A 16,883-nucleotide genomic window follows, 5' to 3' on the forward strand; every position below is an offset into this window, starting at 1 on the left:
AACCAATTCTCCTGCCTCGGCCTCCTGAGTAGCCAGGATTACAGGCGCGTGCCACCATACCTGGCTGGTTTTTTGTATTTTTAGTAGAGATGGGGTTTCACCATGTTGGTCAGGCTGGTCTCAAACTCCTGACCTCAGGTGATCCGCCGACCTCAGCCTCTCAAAGTGCTGAGATTACAGGCATGAGCCACCGTGCCCAGCCTAAAAGTGAAATTTTTTTTTTTTTTTGAGACAAGAGTCTTGCTCTGTCGCTCAGGCTGGAGTGCAGTGGTGCGATCAAGGTTAACTGTAGCCTTGACCTGCTCGGGCTCAAGCTGATTCTCCCACCTTGGCCTCTGAAGCAGCTAACACTGCATGCTTGCGCCACCACGCCTGGCTAATTTTTTTGATTTTTAGTAGAGATGGGGTTTCACCATGTTGCCCAGGCTGGTCTTGAACTCCTGGGCTCAGCAATCTGTCTGCCTTGGCTTCACAAAGCACTGGGATTATAGATGTGAGCCTGAGCCTCTGAGCCCAGCCACTGCAATAACTACTGAGCACCCACTCTGGCTGTGCTATCTTGGGCAAATCACTGAACCTTAGTTTTTTCAGCTATAAAATGGAGATAAAAAATTGCCTGGCTGGGTGCAGTGACTCATGCCTATAATCCCGGCACTCTGGGAGGCCAACGCAGGTAGATCACTTGAAGCCAGGAGTTCGAGACAGCCTGGCCAATGTAGCAAAACCCCATCTCTACTAAAAATCGAAAAATTAGCTGGGTGTGGTGGTGCGTATCTGTAATTCCAGCTACTCAGGTGGCTGAGGCGGGAGAATCGCTTGAACTCGGGAGGTGGAGGTTGCAGTAAACTGAGATCGCACCACTGCACTCCATCCTGGGCAACAGAGTGAGACTATCTCAAAAAAAAAAAAAAAAAAAAAAAGTCCAAACTCAAGGGGTTGTTGTGAGGATTAAATGAAGTAAATATGTTAAGTCATAACTTGGCTCAGTCCTGGCACATGGCTAGGGCTGAACTCAGTCAATGTCTGTAGCACAAGAGCTTATTACTCACAATTATATAACTGCCTTTCTCTCCTCACAATCACATTTAATTGTTTTTTTAAAAAACATGCCAAAAACTTGACATTTACATATCTCTTTTTTTTATTTTGAGACGGAGTCTTGCTCTTGTTGCCCAGGCTGCAGTGCAACAGCACAATCTTGGCTCACTGCAACCTCCGCCTCCTGGGTTCAAGTGATTCTCCTGCCTCAGCCTCCCGAGTAGCTGGGATTACAGGCGCCCGCCACTATGCCTGGCTAATTTTTGTATTTTTAGTAGAGACAGGGCCATGTTGGCCAGGCTGGTCTCAAATTCCTGACCTTGTGATCCACCTGGCTCGGCCTCCCAAAGTGCTGGGATTACAGGTGTGACCCACCGTGGCCGGCCCTACATATCTCCTTTAGAGAAACTTTATGAGACTGTAGGTATTTCTCTTTTGGGCTTAAGCTGAAATGAGCCATTGGTGCCTCCTTTAATTAATTAATTCTTTTTTCACTTTATGACTTGTTATTCTCATTGTAAGGTAACTGATATATGTAAAAAAATATAAAAAAAAATTATAAAGAAAAATAGTTACATCAGTCTAAGGGATACATGACAATATTTTGGCATATTTCCTTCCAGTTTTTTTTTTTGGCTAAGATTTCAAAAGAAAAATTGCTCACCTGTAGTCCCAGCTACTCAGGAGGCTGAGGCAGGAAGAGCTCGTAAGCCCAGGAGTTCGAGCCCAGCCTAGGCAACATAGCAAGACCCTGACTCTAAAAAAACAAATAAAATGCCCCAGTTGCTGAAAATTGCAAGTAAAAACACTTTTGCAGCTTCTTTTTTTTGGATAAAAATTATTGTATTATGAAAAAGTTCCCACATTAAGTAAAATTATTTCTTAAAAATTTCACTTTTAGGCCGGGCGCAGTGGCTCACGCCCATCCCTGCACTTTGGGAGGCCGAGGTGGGGGGATCACGAGGTCAGGAGTTCAAGACCATCCTGGCCAATATGGTGAAACCCTGTCTCTACTAAAAATACAAAAATTAGCCAGGTGTGTGATGGCACACACCTGTAGTCCCAGCTACTCGGGAGGCTGATGCAGAAGAAGAAGAAAAAAAAAAAGTAATTTAAAAAAAATGTTAAAATAATTTTAAAAATAGCACAAGAATGAATAGTTCTCCCCTGAATGTGAGATATTAATCAATTGTTTGATATGCCTCCCCCTCTCTAATTCTTCTAGTGTTTGCAGTGAAGCTCTTGCCTATTTCATCACTGTGAATTCTGAAAGCCATCGGGAGGCCTGGACAAGTCTCTTGTTGTTACTTCTAACCAAAACCCTCAAAATAAATGATGAAAAGGTATGAACAAGTAAACTCTGACATTTTCACTAGGACATAAAGTTTGGGTTGGCTTTTTACTCAAGAGTTTGCAATAACTATTTTCTCAGTTCTCCCAAGGATGGTTATGTGACTAGCACCATTCTAGATGCATTGGAGAGAAGTTAATTCATTATGGACAATGGATGCCACAGGATATTAGGGCTTTTTCCCTGGAAGAACCCTAGTGGAGAAAGTCTGAAGTGTAGACCTCATGTGTTGCTGTTAGGAATGGTATGGTGATTTTCAGTGCAGGAAGAGAGGGTTAAGATTGTGAAGCACTGGTTTTGACCTAGGAACCTGCTTTACAAAATAAAAGAGCTGTTGACTTTTGGCAGCAAGACTATCCAAATTTAATTAAAGTTAAATATAACTGAAAGAAGCTTTAATTTGCAAGGTTTTCTTTCAGCTTCTTTTTTTTTTTTTTTGAGACAGAGTCTTAGTCTGTCACACAGGCTGGAATGCAGTGACGTAATCTAGCTCACTGCAACCTCTGCCTCCCAGGCTCAAGTGATCCTCCCACCTCAGCCTCCTGAGTAGCTGGGACCACAGACACGCGCCACCACGCCCAGCTAAGTTTTTGTATTTTTGGTAGAGACGGGGTTGCCCAAGCTGGTCTCGAACTCCTGAGCTCAAGTGATCCACCTGCCTCGGCCTCCCCAAGTGCTGGGATAACAGGCGTGAGTCACTGCGCCCGGCCCCAACTTTCTAATAGCAAGAAAAGCACCAATATTGTAATAAGTTCCAGGGTGAGATTAACACTTCTGAAAAACTGGTGCCCAAAGAAAAAAAAATTGTCTAATTTTATCTGTTTCTCTCCCACCTCAAGTTCAAAGCACATGCTTCAATGTACTACCCCTACTTGTGTGAAATTATGCAGTTTGACCTGATCCCTGAGCTCCGAGCAGTTCTGCGGAAGTTCTTCCTACGGATAGGTGTTGTGTATAAGATATGGATACCAGAAGAGCCATCACAGGTACCAGCAGCACTGTCACCAGTGTGGTAGCCCTGGCTGCCCAGGCCAGTGCTGCAGCTCTGCAGAACATTCAGCATGCCATCTCTGACTGGCACATCTCGTGAAGGGTCGTAGAAACAAGGAGTTGGCATCTTGGATCTCAGAATGGCCTGGATATGGATGGCCTCTACGCTGTTCCATCAAAGTCTCCGACTAAGGCTTATGGTATTTCATTAAACTGTTGCATACCCAGTTAGCACAGTAGGTGGGGAGTCTGCTTCATCTCTATCATTCCATTTTTCTGATTAAACTGTCTGTCAAATCTGTCATTGCATATGCCATCATTTTTCTAACAAAATCCCATGATTGGCTATAAACGTTTTGTAAGAAGTCACTCTCCTTGAAAATACTGAACATAGCTGTATAGGTTTGTGATTATTAGAGAGTATGTTAATAAAACTTCTTGTAACAGTTAACTGCCACCTAAAATATGCTGGGTTTTCTGTTGTTGTTTGAGTGTTAGAGAAATTTGAGTGTTTTTGTCAGTTATGAGTCAGCCGTAATTAGATTAGTTTAGGGACAAGTCAGGATCAGAGAAGAGTTGTTTTTGTGTTTTGTTAATGTCTGAGTGATCTTTAAAGTATTTTACAAAAAGATATTGAAAATTTCGTTGAAGGCAGAGTTTAGTAATTAAGTTAGAATTAAGAGTGTTGCGAGGTTAAAAAAACGTGCCTCGTGGATCTCCCTGTTTTAGTAACATGGAGAGAAAAAGTCTACAGGAAAAAGTGAACAATTTAATGAAGATGATTAGCCTTCCTTGAAATAAGTATTTGTGGATGGGTGTTAAATTAAAATTTCCAGAATACACTGTCCATCTCACACACTCTGAAATCTAATATATGAAGTAGTAATGAAAATGAAGTAGTAATTTAACCAGAGTTCATTTATCCTTGAATAAACCTTTTTATTTTCACCTCAGAAAAGTGAGTGTACTGGCAGTTAGTGTCACTGCTTTGCACAGTCCCCATTAAAGGACCCTCCAGAGAGGGACAGTAACTGTGCATGAGAAGCTGCTCCCATGAGCCTCCTCAGCCAGATGTCATGGGTGAAACTGGAGCTGTGTCAGGGCCAGCACAGCTGAACTGTGACAATGGCAGGAGGTGGCATGTGCCCAGCACTTCCATTAATCTGAGCCTAGGAGTTGAATTCTTTGGCAAGGTTGGATTCTGAGGTCCTTATTATGTTAATGATGGTGCAATACTCTCACCTGCAGTAGAACTGAGTTCTGCTGCAGCTTGTGTAAAAGCGGGCAGTACACAAGTATGACCCGAAGCCTGCGAGCAGTATACGTGGATGCTCACCCATGAGAAAGAGCACACACGCCTCATTCTCTGCCCTCACCCACTGCTCACCTAGAGCATCGCTGAGCGTTAGACAAAGTGTTACACAGAACGATTAAAACTTTCAGACTTCTACCTATGCTCTTTAGTCCTGTAAATTGGGTTGTATTGATGTCAACTCTGGTGCCTTAGAAGTTAGTAGTTTGGGAACCTATCTGTAAAATCGGATGTTTTTTCTTTGTAGAGAAGGATTTCTGGTGCTTTTGCTTACTAAGAGACCGATATTCTTAAGTTGTTTTCTTGTTTTAACAGCCTTGAGAAATGTTTGGTTTTTGGCCAGCGGAATTCTTATCTGCTTTTTTCTTTCCCAAAAAGTGTTTTTTAATTTCTCTACCAAAGAAAAAATGAGCAGGTTTAGGTTTTTACATGACTTACATACATTAGATAAAAGGAGCTATATAATTTAGCAGGAAAGGACTATGGGAGAATACTTTACTGTGAGTGGAAAATGTTAGCACATTTGACTGGCTTGCCCTGGAATCCACTGCACCTTTACACTGCACCATGAAACCTACACTCCCTGGTATCATAGCGCGTCACCACCTCAACAAGTCAGTCGTCTCTATTGATACTTGTACAAAAGGTATACATGGGGAACACATGTTCATTCATTAAGTCCATCTTGCATGCACCTATATCCCTGATTGGTTATTTTTCCTTTCCTTCTGAGGTTCTCATGTCATTTTCTTCATCGGCTGTGACTAAAATTTTTCCTGTGTCTTCCTGCCCTCTCTTTAATTTTGCCTCTTGCAGGGTAGCAGATGCGTCAGTGCATTTTATTACTTGCTGAAACATTCAGGCTTACATTTCTTATTAGTTTAGTATTTTAAAAGATTTAATTTTCTGAATGAGGCATTTGAATTGTACCAGCAATGGACTTTTAAAAAATTGGATGTAAAACCATTCAGGGTAATTTTTCTTATCAGTGGACAGTAACAAACAGAGATTTGAAATCCCTTACCTCCAATAATAAGCCATTCAGCCTAAATTCATTTTTATGAATAAATCTCTTCTTTCTCATGGTAAATGTGGCTTGTGCCACTCAAACACTAGTGAAAGGGTATGTTCAACCGCAACATCAGGCCAGGACACCATTTATTTAACTAAGTAATGGAGGAGAGTGAAACATTTTCCAAGGCCTTATTTCTTTTTCAGAATGCTTTAAGTGTTGATTATATGTGCTGGGTCTCTAGAGAAGTTTTTATTTGTTACAATACTGCTGCTTTGAGCAATTTTGTTTCTCTTCATTGTCTGTTAGGGAAATCACCAGCTTTGGCATCTTAACAACAAACAGTGGATGGGTAATTTTTATTTCTGGTACGCATCTTTAGAGTCAAATATATCTTTTCCCTGTACTCCTCATGTACAACCAAAGAACATACATTATGAAAATTGTATTATAATATCTGGAAACACAACATTTTCCTCTGACAGGTGACTTTTGTACGAAAAAAAAAAAAACCCTGTGTTTTTTTTGTTCTTTTGTGATTAAGGATATACATTTAGTAGTCTTTGTTATTAAAGGAACCTGCTGATAGGTGCAAGTGTGACCATCTCATTCAAATGTTTGTTGTTAAGATGCAAATGGATATTGGTTTCAATAGAAGCTGGATCCTTAATACTGCATTTTCTGAAGTCTGTTTTAATATTTGTGTTAAAGTAGACATAGCTGAACTCACATGAAATCCTGGAGTTTTGTTATCAGCAGCTTTGCAGTTTGGGAAACAAAGAAACCAAAGCTGAGTATTTTAAAGAATGAACATATCTGGAAATCCTTGCTCTCAAAACAAAACAATATAATCTATCAAAGGTGTTGTTTTACTCAGTGTTCTAATTTTTAAAAAATTTTATCTGCATATTTGCATCAAATATTTATGTGCAAAATGTATGTTTTACCTCCTTAAAATGCCTAAAAGTTAGTTAATAGTTACTTTGGTTTAATCTCTACACAATGATTAAGTGCATTTAATATTGGTAATTTAATGAAAACCATTCCTTACCCAATGGATGTATAAATTTTTGAAAGAATAAGCAGAATTATATAATATGAAATGCTATGTAAAGTTTTCTATGTAAAAATATTATGTATAATACTATTAAAATATCCCATGCTTTGATCAGGTGGTAAATCAATAAAATTTTAAAAAGTATAGCTGTTTCTAATGTAGTAATTTAAAAAACATATATCAAGCCATAGTTTTGGGTCAGTTTATGTCCCTCACCAATCAAAGGGGGAAAATTCTAGTCATGAGATTCTTTATATACCTCTTGAATCTATTAACTTTGTTTGTTGTTGCTAGTTACAAAATGTAATTGTAAGGATCAAGCAGTGGCTGTTGGTTCAACCAATACACATTGACAGCTTTGAAACATTCAGATGCTAATTTATTTATTTATTTTTGAGACAGGGTCTTGCCCTGTAGCCCAGGCTGAGAGCAGTGGTGCAGTCACAGCTCACTGCAGCCTTAACCTTCCTGGTTCAAGTAATTCTCCCACCTCAGCTTCCTGATTAGCCGGAACTATAGGGCCAGTAGTGAGACACCTTGCCCAGCTAATTTTTGTATTTTTTTGTAGAGTTGGGTTTTCACCATGTTGCCCAGGCTGGTCTTGAACTCCTGGCCTCAGTGATCCTCCCACCTTGGCCTCCCAAAGTGCTGAAATTACAGGTGTGAGTACCACGCCAACTGAGATGCTAATTTTTAAGTCAATGTGACAAATACTAATCAGATTCTCATACCAGTGTTTAGGATCTACATAAATTTGATTCTGGACACAGTTCTATACACAAGGGTAAGAGACTGACAGTGTAATTCCCCAATAATTAAACTAAAGGTATAATTTTCCAAATCACTTTAGTAACACAATAAATTCTAACTTTTTTTTAAAAAAAGAGATGGGGGTCTCACTATGTTGGCCAAATTGGTCTTCAGCTCCTAGGCTCAAGTGATCCTCCCACCTCAACCTCCCCATGTATTGGGGTTACAGGCGTAAGCCACTACATCCAGCCAATTCTAACTTTTTAAGTCTAGGGTCTGGCATGGTGGGAGGATTGCTAGAAGCCAGGAGTTTGAGACCAGTCTGGGGAATGTAGTGAGACGCTATCTCTACAAAATAATAATAATAGCAAGTGTAGTGGCACATGCCTGTAGTCCCAGCTACCCAGGAGACTGAGGTGGGAGGATTGCTTGAGCCCAGGAGGTCGAGGCTGCAGTGAGCTTTGTTTGTGCCACTGCACTTCAGCCTGGGTGACAGACAGCCTGTCTCAAAAAAACAAAAACCAAAAAAACCTTCTGGCCACAAAGCAAAAAGTTGCATAGCCACGGTAAAGATTTAGTTGGTTATAAAGTTGTAGTTATTGCCACTTTAAGCTAATACTTGGTTTTGGAGCTTTTATACACAGTATTTTTGTTAGGGATCACAGTTCTGCAACCTCTGCTCCAAAAAGAATAGAATGAGTTTTCTTAAAGGGAGCTTAACTTCTGAAGTCTTAGTGATTCATAGGTGTGCATAGAATATGTGATCCCACATTCTTTCTTTCCACCTCAGCCTCTCAAAATGCTGGGATTACAGGCACGTGCCACCATGCCCAGCTAGGTTTTTGCTGAGGTAATAACCTCTTATCTCTTGTCCCTCCCTCCACCACAAAAACCACAAACAAAAAACACTTCTACAGCTTCCTTCTTGGCTGTCTTTGGCAATGTTTCCAATTTTTTTTTAAGAGACGTGATCTCGCTTTGTCACCCAGGCTGGGGTGAGTGGCCTCATTGCAGCTGACTGCAGCCTCAATTTCTCGTGCCCAAGCCATCCAAAGTTCTTTGTTCCATTATGTGGACAGACATGAAGGGCATGGCATCTGTTAAGTTCTGTTAAAGTCTTCTTTGCCTCTCTCGTGTCTGTATTTATGTGGCCCATGTCTTCTATGTGGTTGAGTTGTTCCCCTTGTTTATCCAGTATTGTGATGATCTTGATTCCTGCATCCTGAGACTCAATGGCTAAACCCAGGATTCTCCTTGTACTTTCTAGAGACTCAACAGCAACTTGGTGAACCCTCAGATGAATTCTTTTTTGATTCAGGATCTTGCTGTGGCTCCCAGGCTGGAGTGCAGTGGCAGTGGCACCATCATAGCTTACTGCAGCCTCAAATTCTTGGGCTCAAGCAATCTTCCTGCCTCAGCCTCCCCAGTAGCTGGGACTACAGGCACACCTCACTATGCCCAGCTATTTTTTTTAATTTTATTGTAGAGACAGGGTCTTGCTATGTTGCCCCAGCTGGTCTCAAATTCCTAGGCCCAAGTGATCTTCCCACCTCAGCCTCCTAAAGTGCTGGAATTTACAGGTATGAGCCACTGGACTTGGCCCTGAATTTCTTCTAATGACAGATTATCCATGATGAATCAAAATGATCAGGCATGGGCCAGGTGTGGTGGCTTACACCTGTAATCCCAGCGCTTTGGGAGGGTGAGGCGGGCAGATCACTAGAGGTCAAGAGTTCGTGACCAGCCTGGTCAGCGTGGCAAAACCCTATCTCTACTAAAAATACAAAAATTAGCTGGGCATGGTGACAAACACCTGTAGTCCCATATTCCCAGCCACTTGGAAGGCTAAGGAACAAGAATCACTTGAACCTGGGAGGCCGAGGTTGCAGTGAGCTGAGATCACACCACTGCACTCCAGCCTGGGCGACAGAGCAAGACTCCTCAAAAAAAAAAATTACTTGGCTAATTTTTGTACTTTTATTAGAGACTGGCTTTCACCATGTTGGCCAGGCTGGTCTCAAACTCCTGACCTTAGGTGATTTGCCCACCTCTGCCTCCTGAAGTGCTGGGATTACAGGCCTGAGACGCTGCGCCCAGCCTCTGAGGATCCACTTCTACTGCACACCTGTCATAGGCAGAAAGCAGCCCTAGGCTCCTGCTGCCCTCTGAGAGAATCCTGGAAGGTACTCTGTCCTTGGCCTTTGGGCCACATTCCATGGACTGCTGGTAAAGTCTCACTTCTCCCTTCCCTTCCACCAAAAGAGGAAAGGAGAATTTAATGGCTGGGCACAGTGGCTTATGCCTATAATCCCAACACTTTGGGAGGCTAAGGCAGGAGGATCACTTGAGGCCAGAAGTTTGAGACCAGCCTGGGAAACGGTGAGACCCCATCTGTCCCCCTCCCCATCTCCCCATCAATGAACTTTATTACTTTCTCCTGCTAGGCTTTCCATATTGATCATATTTTTGACTCTTGCTATTTCAACCATTCCTCAGCCATTAATTCACACAATAACCCCCACAAAGTAGGTACTATTATCATCATCACCATCATCCCTCCTTTTTATAGAGAGGTACGGGCTCAGAGAGGTTGACAAAATTGACTTAGGACACTCAGCTGGATTTGAAGCCCTGCAGCCTGGCTCTAGAGCCTGCCTCCTAAACACTGCCCAGATCTAGCCTGGCACCGTGCCTCACACTTGTAACCCCAGCTCTCTGGGAGGCCAAGGCAGGCAGATTGCTTCAGCCCAGGAGTTCGAGACCAGCCTGGGCAACACAGTGAGACTTTGTCTCTATTTATTTATTTATTATTTATGTATTTTTTTTGAGATGGAGTCTGGCTCTGTCGCCCAGGCTGGAATGCAGTAGTGCAATCTTCGTTCACTGCAATCTCGGCCTCCCAGGTTCAAGCAATTCTTGTGCCTCAGCCTCCTGAGTAGCTGGGACTACAGCTGCGTGTCACCGTGCCCAGCTAATTTTTGTAGTTTTAGTAGAGATGGGATTTTGCCATGTTGATCAGGCTGGTCTCGAACTCCTGACCTCGGGTGGACTACCCACCTCGGCCTCCTAAAGTGCTGGGATTACAGGCGTGAGCCACCGCATTCGGCCTTGTCTCTATTTAAATAAATAAATAACTGCGCAGCTCCACTTCCAATTTATTTCTTCCATTGCAACCTTGATGCTCCCTTCAGTCTTGCCCTAGAGAGGAATCTCACACAGGGGAAGGGCTGCTCTGATGTGCTGGAGAACAGATGGACAGTGGTAGATAATATTGGGCCCTGGCTCCTGTGGACAGAGAACACAGCACAGGACTAACATTTGCAGGCTCTAGGGCAGAAATACAAATGTCGGCTCACATGCGCTGAGGGTCAACATTGAAAAACTATACGTAAAGCTTTTGAATAAGACATTCTATCTTCCTTCCTTTATAAATGTACCTTTGTAAAGATCTGGAAGAGCAGGTCAAAGATGGAATTCTCAGGCTCCTCAGAGCTCCACACCAGAAAGCAGCAGCACCGGGTGGCTGGCCCAAGACCGGCACCCTGCTCTCTCCACCTCAGGCTTCACCCTGCACCATAAGGCTTTGCATGTGTGCATGGAAGCCCATCCCTGTCCAAATCCCCTGCAAACCCCTTTCTGACCCAAGTCACCTTTCCAGCATGGGAGTGCTCACAAGCTGCTGTGCAGCCCACCCTCTGAAGAAGTGACCCAGGCAAGGGTCTCCACAGGCCAGGGGCCTATGGGTCGGGAATTCCAGGGCCCTGTGCAACTGCAGTGTGGTCTCAAAGGGAATGGCATGTGTTCTAGATGTGCACACCCATTTGGTTCACGGGCAGGAGGGAGCAGCTGGAGGAGGGCTAGGATGAAGCCCTCTAAAGCAAGGGCGCGGCAAAGGTCTGCAGGCTTTCCCAGGTCTAAGGCAGGTCTAAAAATCCCACTTCAAGGGATGGAAAAAATATAATTTCCCGTCAAGAAGCATGAAAAATACACTTCTAGGTCAGGCGTGGTGCCTCACACCTGTAATTCCAGCACTTTGGGAGGCGGAGGCAGGTGGATCACCTGAGCTCAGGAGTTCAAGACCAGCCTGACCAACATGGTGAAACCCCATCTCTACTAAAAGTACAAAAGTTAGCTGGGTGTGGTGGCACATGCCTGTAATCCCAGCTATTTGGGAGGCTGAGGCAGGAGAATAGCTTGAACCTGGGAGGCGGAGATTGCAGTGAGCCACTGTAATCTCAGCACTTTGGGAGGTCAAGGTGGGTGGAATACTTGAGCCCAGAGGTTTGAGACCAACCTGGGCAACACAGAGAGACCCAATCCCTACAAAAGAAATTTAAATATATACATTTAAAATTTTTTTAATTAAAAAAATATAAAATAAGGAAATAGAGGACATAATATATTACCTACAACTTATATCCTAATTAATAAAGGAGATTTCCCATTTTGTATGAGTAGATTTGTTTTTCTGAGATGGAGTCTCGCTCTGTTGCCCAGCTGGAGTGCAATGGCGCAATCTCAGCTCACTGCAACCTCTGCCTCCCGGGTTCAAGCAATTCTCCTGCCTCAGCCTCCTGAGTAGCTGGGATTACAGGCACGCACTACCACGCCCGGCTAATTTTCATATTTTTAGTAGAGACGAAGTTTCACCATGTTGATCAGGCTAGTCTCAAACGTGTAGATTTTTATAACATATAAACATATATTTAAACAGAAATAGGCCAGGTGCAGTGGCTCACGCCTGTAATCCCAGCATTTTGGGAGGCCGAGGCGGGCAGATCACCTGAGGTCAGGTCAAGACCAGCCTGGCCAACATGGTGAAACCATCTCTACTAAAAATACAAAAATTAGCTGAGTGTGGTAGTGGGCGCCTGTAGTCCCAGCTACTTGGGAGGCTGAGGCAGGAGAATTGCTTGAACCTGGGAGGCGGAGGTTGTAGTGAGCCAAAATCGCACCACTGTACAGCCTGGGGAACAGAGTGAGATTCCATCTCAAAAAAAAAAAAAAAAAAACCAAATTAAAGTGCCTCCATTTTAAAAAAGATAAGAAACAACAATCAGATACTTCTCAGTGTTTAGCTGTTAACACTCTTCTGCATCTCAGTTGGGCTTTAAAAGCAAGATAGAGACATAAGACTTGTTCTTTCCCAGCATAACCAGATGTGTCCACGCCCTTCTGGATCTAAATAAAATGTAAAGTTATCTTCTTCAAGGAGCACACCATAGACAATGTGTCTTTTCAGAATGTCTTTCCTTACATTAGACAGATTGGGGTTTTTTTTGTTTTTGTGCAGGGGGACAGAATCTCGCTTTGTCGCCCAGGCTGGAGTGCAGTAGCACGACCTTAGCTCACTGCAACCTCTACCTCCCAGGTTCAAGTGATTCTCCTGCCTCAGCCTCCCAAGTAGCTGGGATTACAGGTGCCCACCACCACACCCAGCTAATTTTTGTATTTTTAGTAGAGATGGGGTTTCACCATGTTGGCCAGACTGGTCTCGAACTCCTGACCTCGGGTGACCCATTCTGTCCTCCCAAAGTGCTGGGATTACAGGCGTGAGCCACCGCGCCCGACCTAGACAGATTGTTTCATAAGGGTTTGGAAAGAAAGGAAACTACATGAATGAGTACTAAGTCTCCTGCTCCTTGAAGTGGATGAATTGTTTTCTTTGGTTTCCAACACGGTCTGTTAAGAGTTGTAGCAAGCCCCAAGAGTATGTGCATGTAGTGGAGCTGGGGTGGGGAGGATTCCTAAGGGAATCTTTAGCTGTCACCCATGAACCATGCAGAGTGGAGAAGGACACTCAGCCTTTCCGTGGCTCTCACCTGCAAGATTATTCCAGTGGCTGCAAAGGGCGATAGGCAGTAGAAGGAGACACCCCCTGACACCAAGAGCTGTGTCCACAGACATGAGCGTCTTGGCACAGCTTGAGGGTTTTCTACAGAAACTGGCAGAGATGCTAGACAGACACAAGATGCCAGCCAGCCTCCTTTGCAATTGGCTCTTAGAGGTGGAAAATGGTAAAGTCATCAGGCTCATTCTCCCTAGGACTAGAGGAACATGTTAATTATATTAAAGCAGATTAGTGAGCCGGGCGTGGTGGCTCACGCCTGTAATCCCAGCACTATGGGAGGCCGAGACGGGTGGATTATGAGGTCAGGAAATCAAGACCATCCTGGCTAACATGGTGAAACCCTGTCTCTACTAAGAATACAAAAAATTAGCTGGGCATGGTGGCAGCCGCCTGTAGTCCCAGCGGCTCGGGAGGCTGAGGCAGGAGAATGGCGTGAACCCGGGAGGTGGAGCTTGCAGTGAGCCGAGATCGCACCACTGCACTCCAGCCTGGGCAACAGTGTGAGACTCCGTCTCAAAAAAAAAAAAAAAAATGCAGATTAGAACGATTAAGATGATTACTGGTGATTACTGGTACTATTGCTGCAATAGTAAAAATACATCTTTTTCACCAATGTCTTTTTTTTTTTTTTAATGTTCCACCGTCTTCTGACCATCACGGTTTATTTTTATTTTTATTTTATTTATTTATTTTTTTTTTTGAGACACAGTCTCGCCATCACCCAGGCTGGAGTGCAGTGGCTCAATCTTGGCTCACTGCAGCCTCTGCCTCCTGGGTTCAACCGATTCTCCTGCCTCAGCCTCCTGAGTAGCTGGGACTACAGGCGCATGCCACCATATCCGGCTAATTTTTGTATTTTTGTAGAGACAGGGTTTTACCATGTTGGCCAGGATGGTCTCGATCTTCTGACCTCATGATCCGCCTGCCTCAGGCTTCCAAAGTGCTGGGATTACAGGTGTGAGCCACCGCGCCCGGCCTCACCAATGTCTTTCACTCATGTACCTTTCTCCATGGACTTCACTTATTTATATATGGCATTTCATTCAACATGCAACATTTATTGAGCAGCTACTGTGTGCCTAGTGCTGGGGGTACAGCTGTGAATACCATCAATACGGGGCTAGGTGCGGTGGCTCACACCTGTAATCCCGGGGCTTTTTTTTTGAGATGGAGTTTCACTCTTGTTGCTCAGGCTGGAGTGCAATGGCGAGATCTCAGCTCACCGCAACCTCTGCCTCCCAGGTTCAAACGATTCTCCTGCCTCAGCCTCCCAAGTAGCTGGGATTGCAGGCATACGCCACCACGCCCGGCTAATTTTGTATTTTTAGTAGAGACGGGGTTTCTCCATGTTGGTCAGGTCTCAAACTCCTGACCTCAGGTGATCTGCCCACCTCGGTCTCCCAAATCACTGGGATTACAGGCGTGAGCCACCATGCCCAGCCCTATCCCAGTGCTTTAGGAGGCTGAGGTGGGAGGATCACTTGAGGCCAGGAGTTTGCCTGGGCAACATAGTGAGAGCTCATCTCTACAAAAAAAATTCAAAATTAGCCAGGTGTGGTGGCAGGCGCCTGTAGTCCTAGCTACTCAGGAGGCTGAGGTGGGAGGATTGCTTTAGCCTAGGAGGTCGAGGCTGCAATGAGCTATGATTGTGCCATTGCACTGCAGCCTGGGTGACAGAGCAAGACCCTGTCTCTTAAAAGAAAAAAAAAAAAAAGCCCTGGCCAGGTGCGGTGGCTCACGCCTGTAATCTCAGCACTTTGGGAGGCCAAGGCTGGCGGATCACAAGGTCAGGAGTTCAAGACCAGCCTGGCCAATATGGTGAAACCCTGTCTCTACTAAAAATACAAAAATTAGCGGGGCGTGGTGGTGGGCACCTGTAGTCCCAGCTACTTGGGAGGCTGAGTCAGGAGAATCGCTTGAACCTGGGAGGCAGAGGTTGCAGTCGGCCGTGATCGCGCCACTGCACTCCAGCCCTCCAGCCTGGGCGACAGAGCAAGACTCTGTCTACAAAAAAAAAAAAAAAGAAAAGAAAAGCCCTTGCTGTATAGAATCCCTTAGGTTATGGATCGGGGGAGGAGGGCAGGGGTTTAGGAGGGGAGAGGCGGAAAGAGGAACAAAATAAAGAAGAGACAATTAGTTGGAGAGTGATAAATACCATAATGATATCATGGAACCAGGGTTACCAGATCAAATACTGGGCACCCAGTTCAATGTGAATTTCAGATAAGCAATGCATGATTTTTAAGTATAAATATGTCCTATACAGTATTTATACTAGAAAATTATAAATTTTTTTCTAAAATTTACATTGACCTGGGCAGCCTGCATTTTATTTGCTAAACCTGGCAACCCTAATTTGTGTGCTGGGTGGTGGTGAGTGGGCAATTTCAGATAGGCCTCTTTGTAGAGGTGACATTTGAGCTGGAACCTAAATGTAAAGAAGGAGCCAATCATTCAGGAATCTAGAACATCCCAGCACAGGGAACAGCAAGTATAAATGCTCTAAAGTGGAAATAAGCTTGGAGCTTAGAGGAACAGGAAGAAGGTGGGGTGGCGGAGCGGAGTGAGGGTGAGGAGAGGAGGGAAGCGGAAGGTGATGAGAGCAGGCAGGCTGGCAGGGGCCAGATCCCATACGGTTTGTGGGCTGTAGTAAGAGTACCAAAACTTACATACCAGGCCAGGCGCGGTGGCTCACGCCTGGAATCCCAGCATTTGGGGAGGCCAAGGTGTGCGGGTCACTTGAGGCCAGGAGTTCGAGACCTGTCTGGCCGTGTCTCCCTCTAAAATAGAAGCTCCAAGAGGGGCAGGAAGTTCTCTTCCGTCTTAGACCCTATGTGCATGACCTTGGATCGGTCAACATTGAACACCTCCTACGTGCCAAGCCCTGACATCAAAATAGGTCACAAGCCAGCAGCCGCTCGCTGTATCTGTGTTCCTCTTTGGAAAACGGACCCGTGAAGCCTGCTGACATGGTCAGAGCCAAAGAGCATTGTCACTTGTGACACCAGCGCAGAAACAGAGCGGGGCCCCGATTGGCCCTTCGGACTTGGGTGGGGCCAGAGCATTTCTGGCCCCGCCCCCTGCAGCGGGCCGCTCGCGCATGCGCTCTGGGCTCAGGCTCGCTGTCGCGCCATTTTGCCGGGGTTTGAATGTGAGGCGGAGCGGCGGCAGGAGCGGGTAGTGCCAGCTACGGTCCGCGGCTGGGGTTCCCTCCTCCGTTTCTGTATCCCCACGAGGTGAGGCGCGGGGTGTGCACGGCCTACCAGAGTGGCTCTTGGGGCCCCGCTGAGGAAGGGATGAGGCGCTCCCGGTACTAACGAGCGCTAGGGAGTGAGAACCGGGCCTCTGGGCGAGAGCGGAATGTGGGCTCGGGCGGTGCTCTCAGGCAAGGTCTTCGTCTTCCCTAGGCAGCGCTTGCCGCGCCTCGCGGCGTCCTAGGTCTCTGGCCCAGGCCCGGTGGCCCCAGGGCCTGTGAAGGGTGAGGGCAACTGAGGCGCGGCCTAACGCGAGCCTGCGGATTGC

The 16,883-nt window shown here is 45.2% G+C and overlaps 2 protein-coding genes and 1 long non-coding RNA gene across 6 annotated transcripts in view; 2 read left to right on the top strand and 1 right to left on the bottom strand.

Moving 5' to 3' along the window:
• The window catches only part of ARFGEF2 (ADP ribosylation factor guanine nucleotide exchange factor 2), a 112,908-nt gene extending 106,004 nt beyond the window's left edge, over positions 1–6,904 (top strand). For both annotated transcript variants that reach the window (XM_024238889.2, XM_024238890.3), the window contains exons 38-39: positions 2,264–2,381; positions 3,229–6,904. In XM_024238889.2, coding sequence (XP_024094657.2) covers positions 2,264–2,381; positions 3,229–3,405 — 295 coding nt within the window. In that variant the 3' untranslated portion in view covers positions 3,406–6,904. The remainder of the gene's footprint in view (positions 1–2,263; positions 2,382–3,228) is intronic.
• LOC103888818 (uncharacterized) lies at positions 5,484–16,477 on the bottom strand. The gene is made up of 2 exons (XR_008517193.2): positions 16,035–16,477; positions 5,484–10,795 (listed from the first exon to the last, which is right to left on the bottom strand). It is a non-coding gene; the product is annotated as an uncharacterized LOC103888818 (long non-coding RNA).
• The window catches only part of CSE1L (chromosome segregation 1 like), a 50,390-nt gene continuing 49,964 nt past the window's right edge, over positions 16,458–16,883 (top strand). For 2 of the 3 annotated variants that reach the window (XM_024238516.3, XM_063720430.1), the window contains exon 1: positions 16,458–16,597. The gene's annotated coding sequence lies outside the window, so the exon portion shown is untranslated. 3 annotated transcript variants of the gene reach the window in all.

Source organism: Pongo abelii, chromosome 21, assembly GCF_028885655.2.
Source record: "Pongo abelii isolate AG06213 chromosome 21, NHGRI_mPonAbe1-v2.0_pri, whole genome shotgun sequence".
Taxonomy (NCBI): Eukaryota; Metazoa; Chordata; class Mammalia; order Primates; family Hominidae; genus Pongo; species Pongo abelii.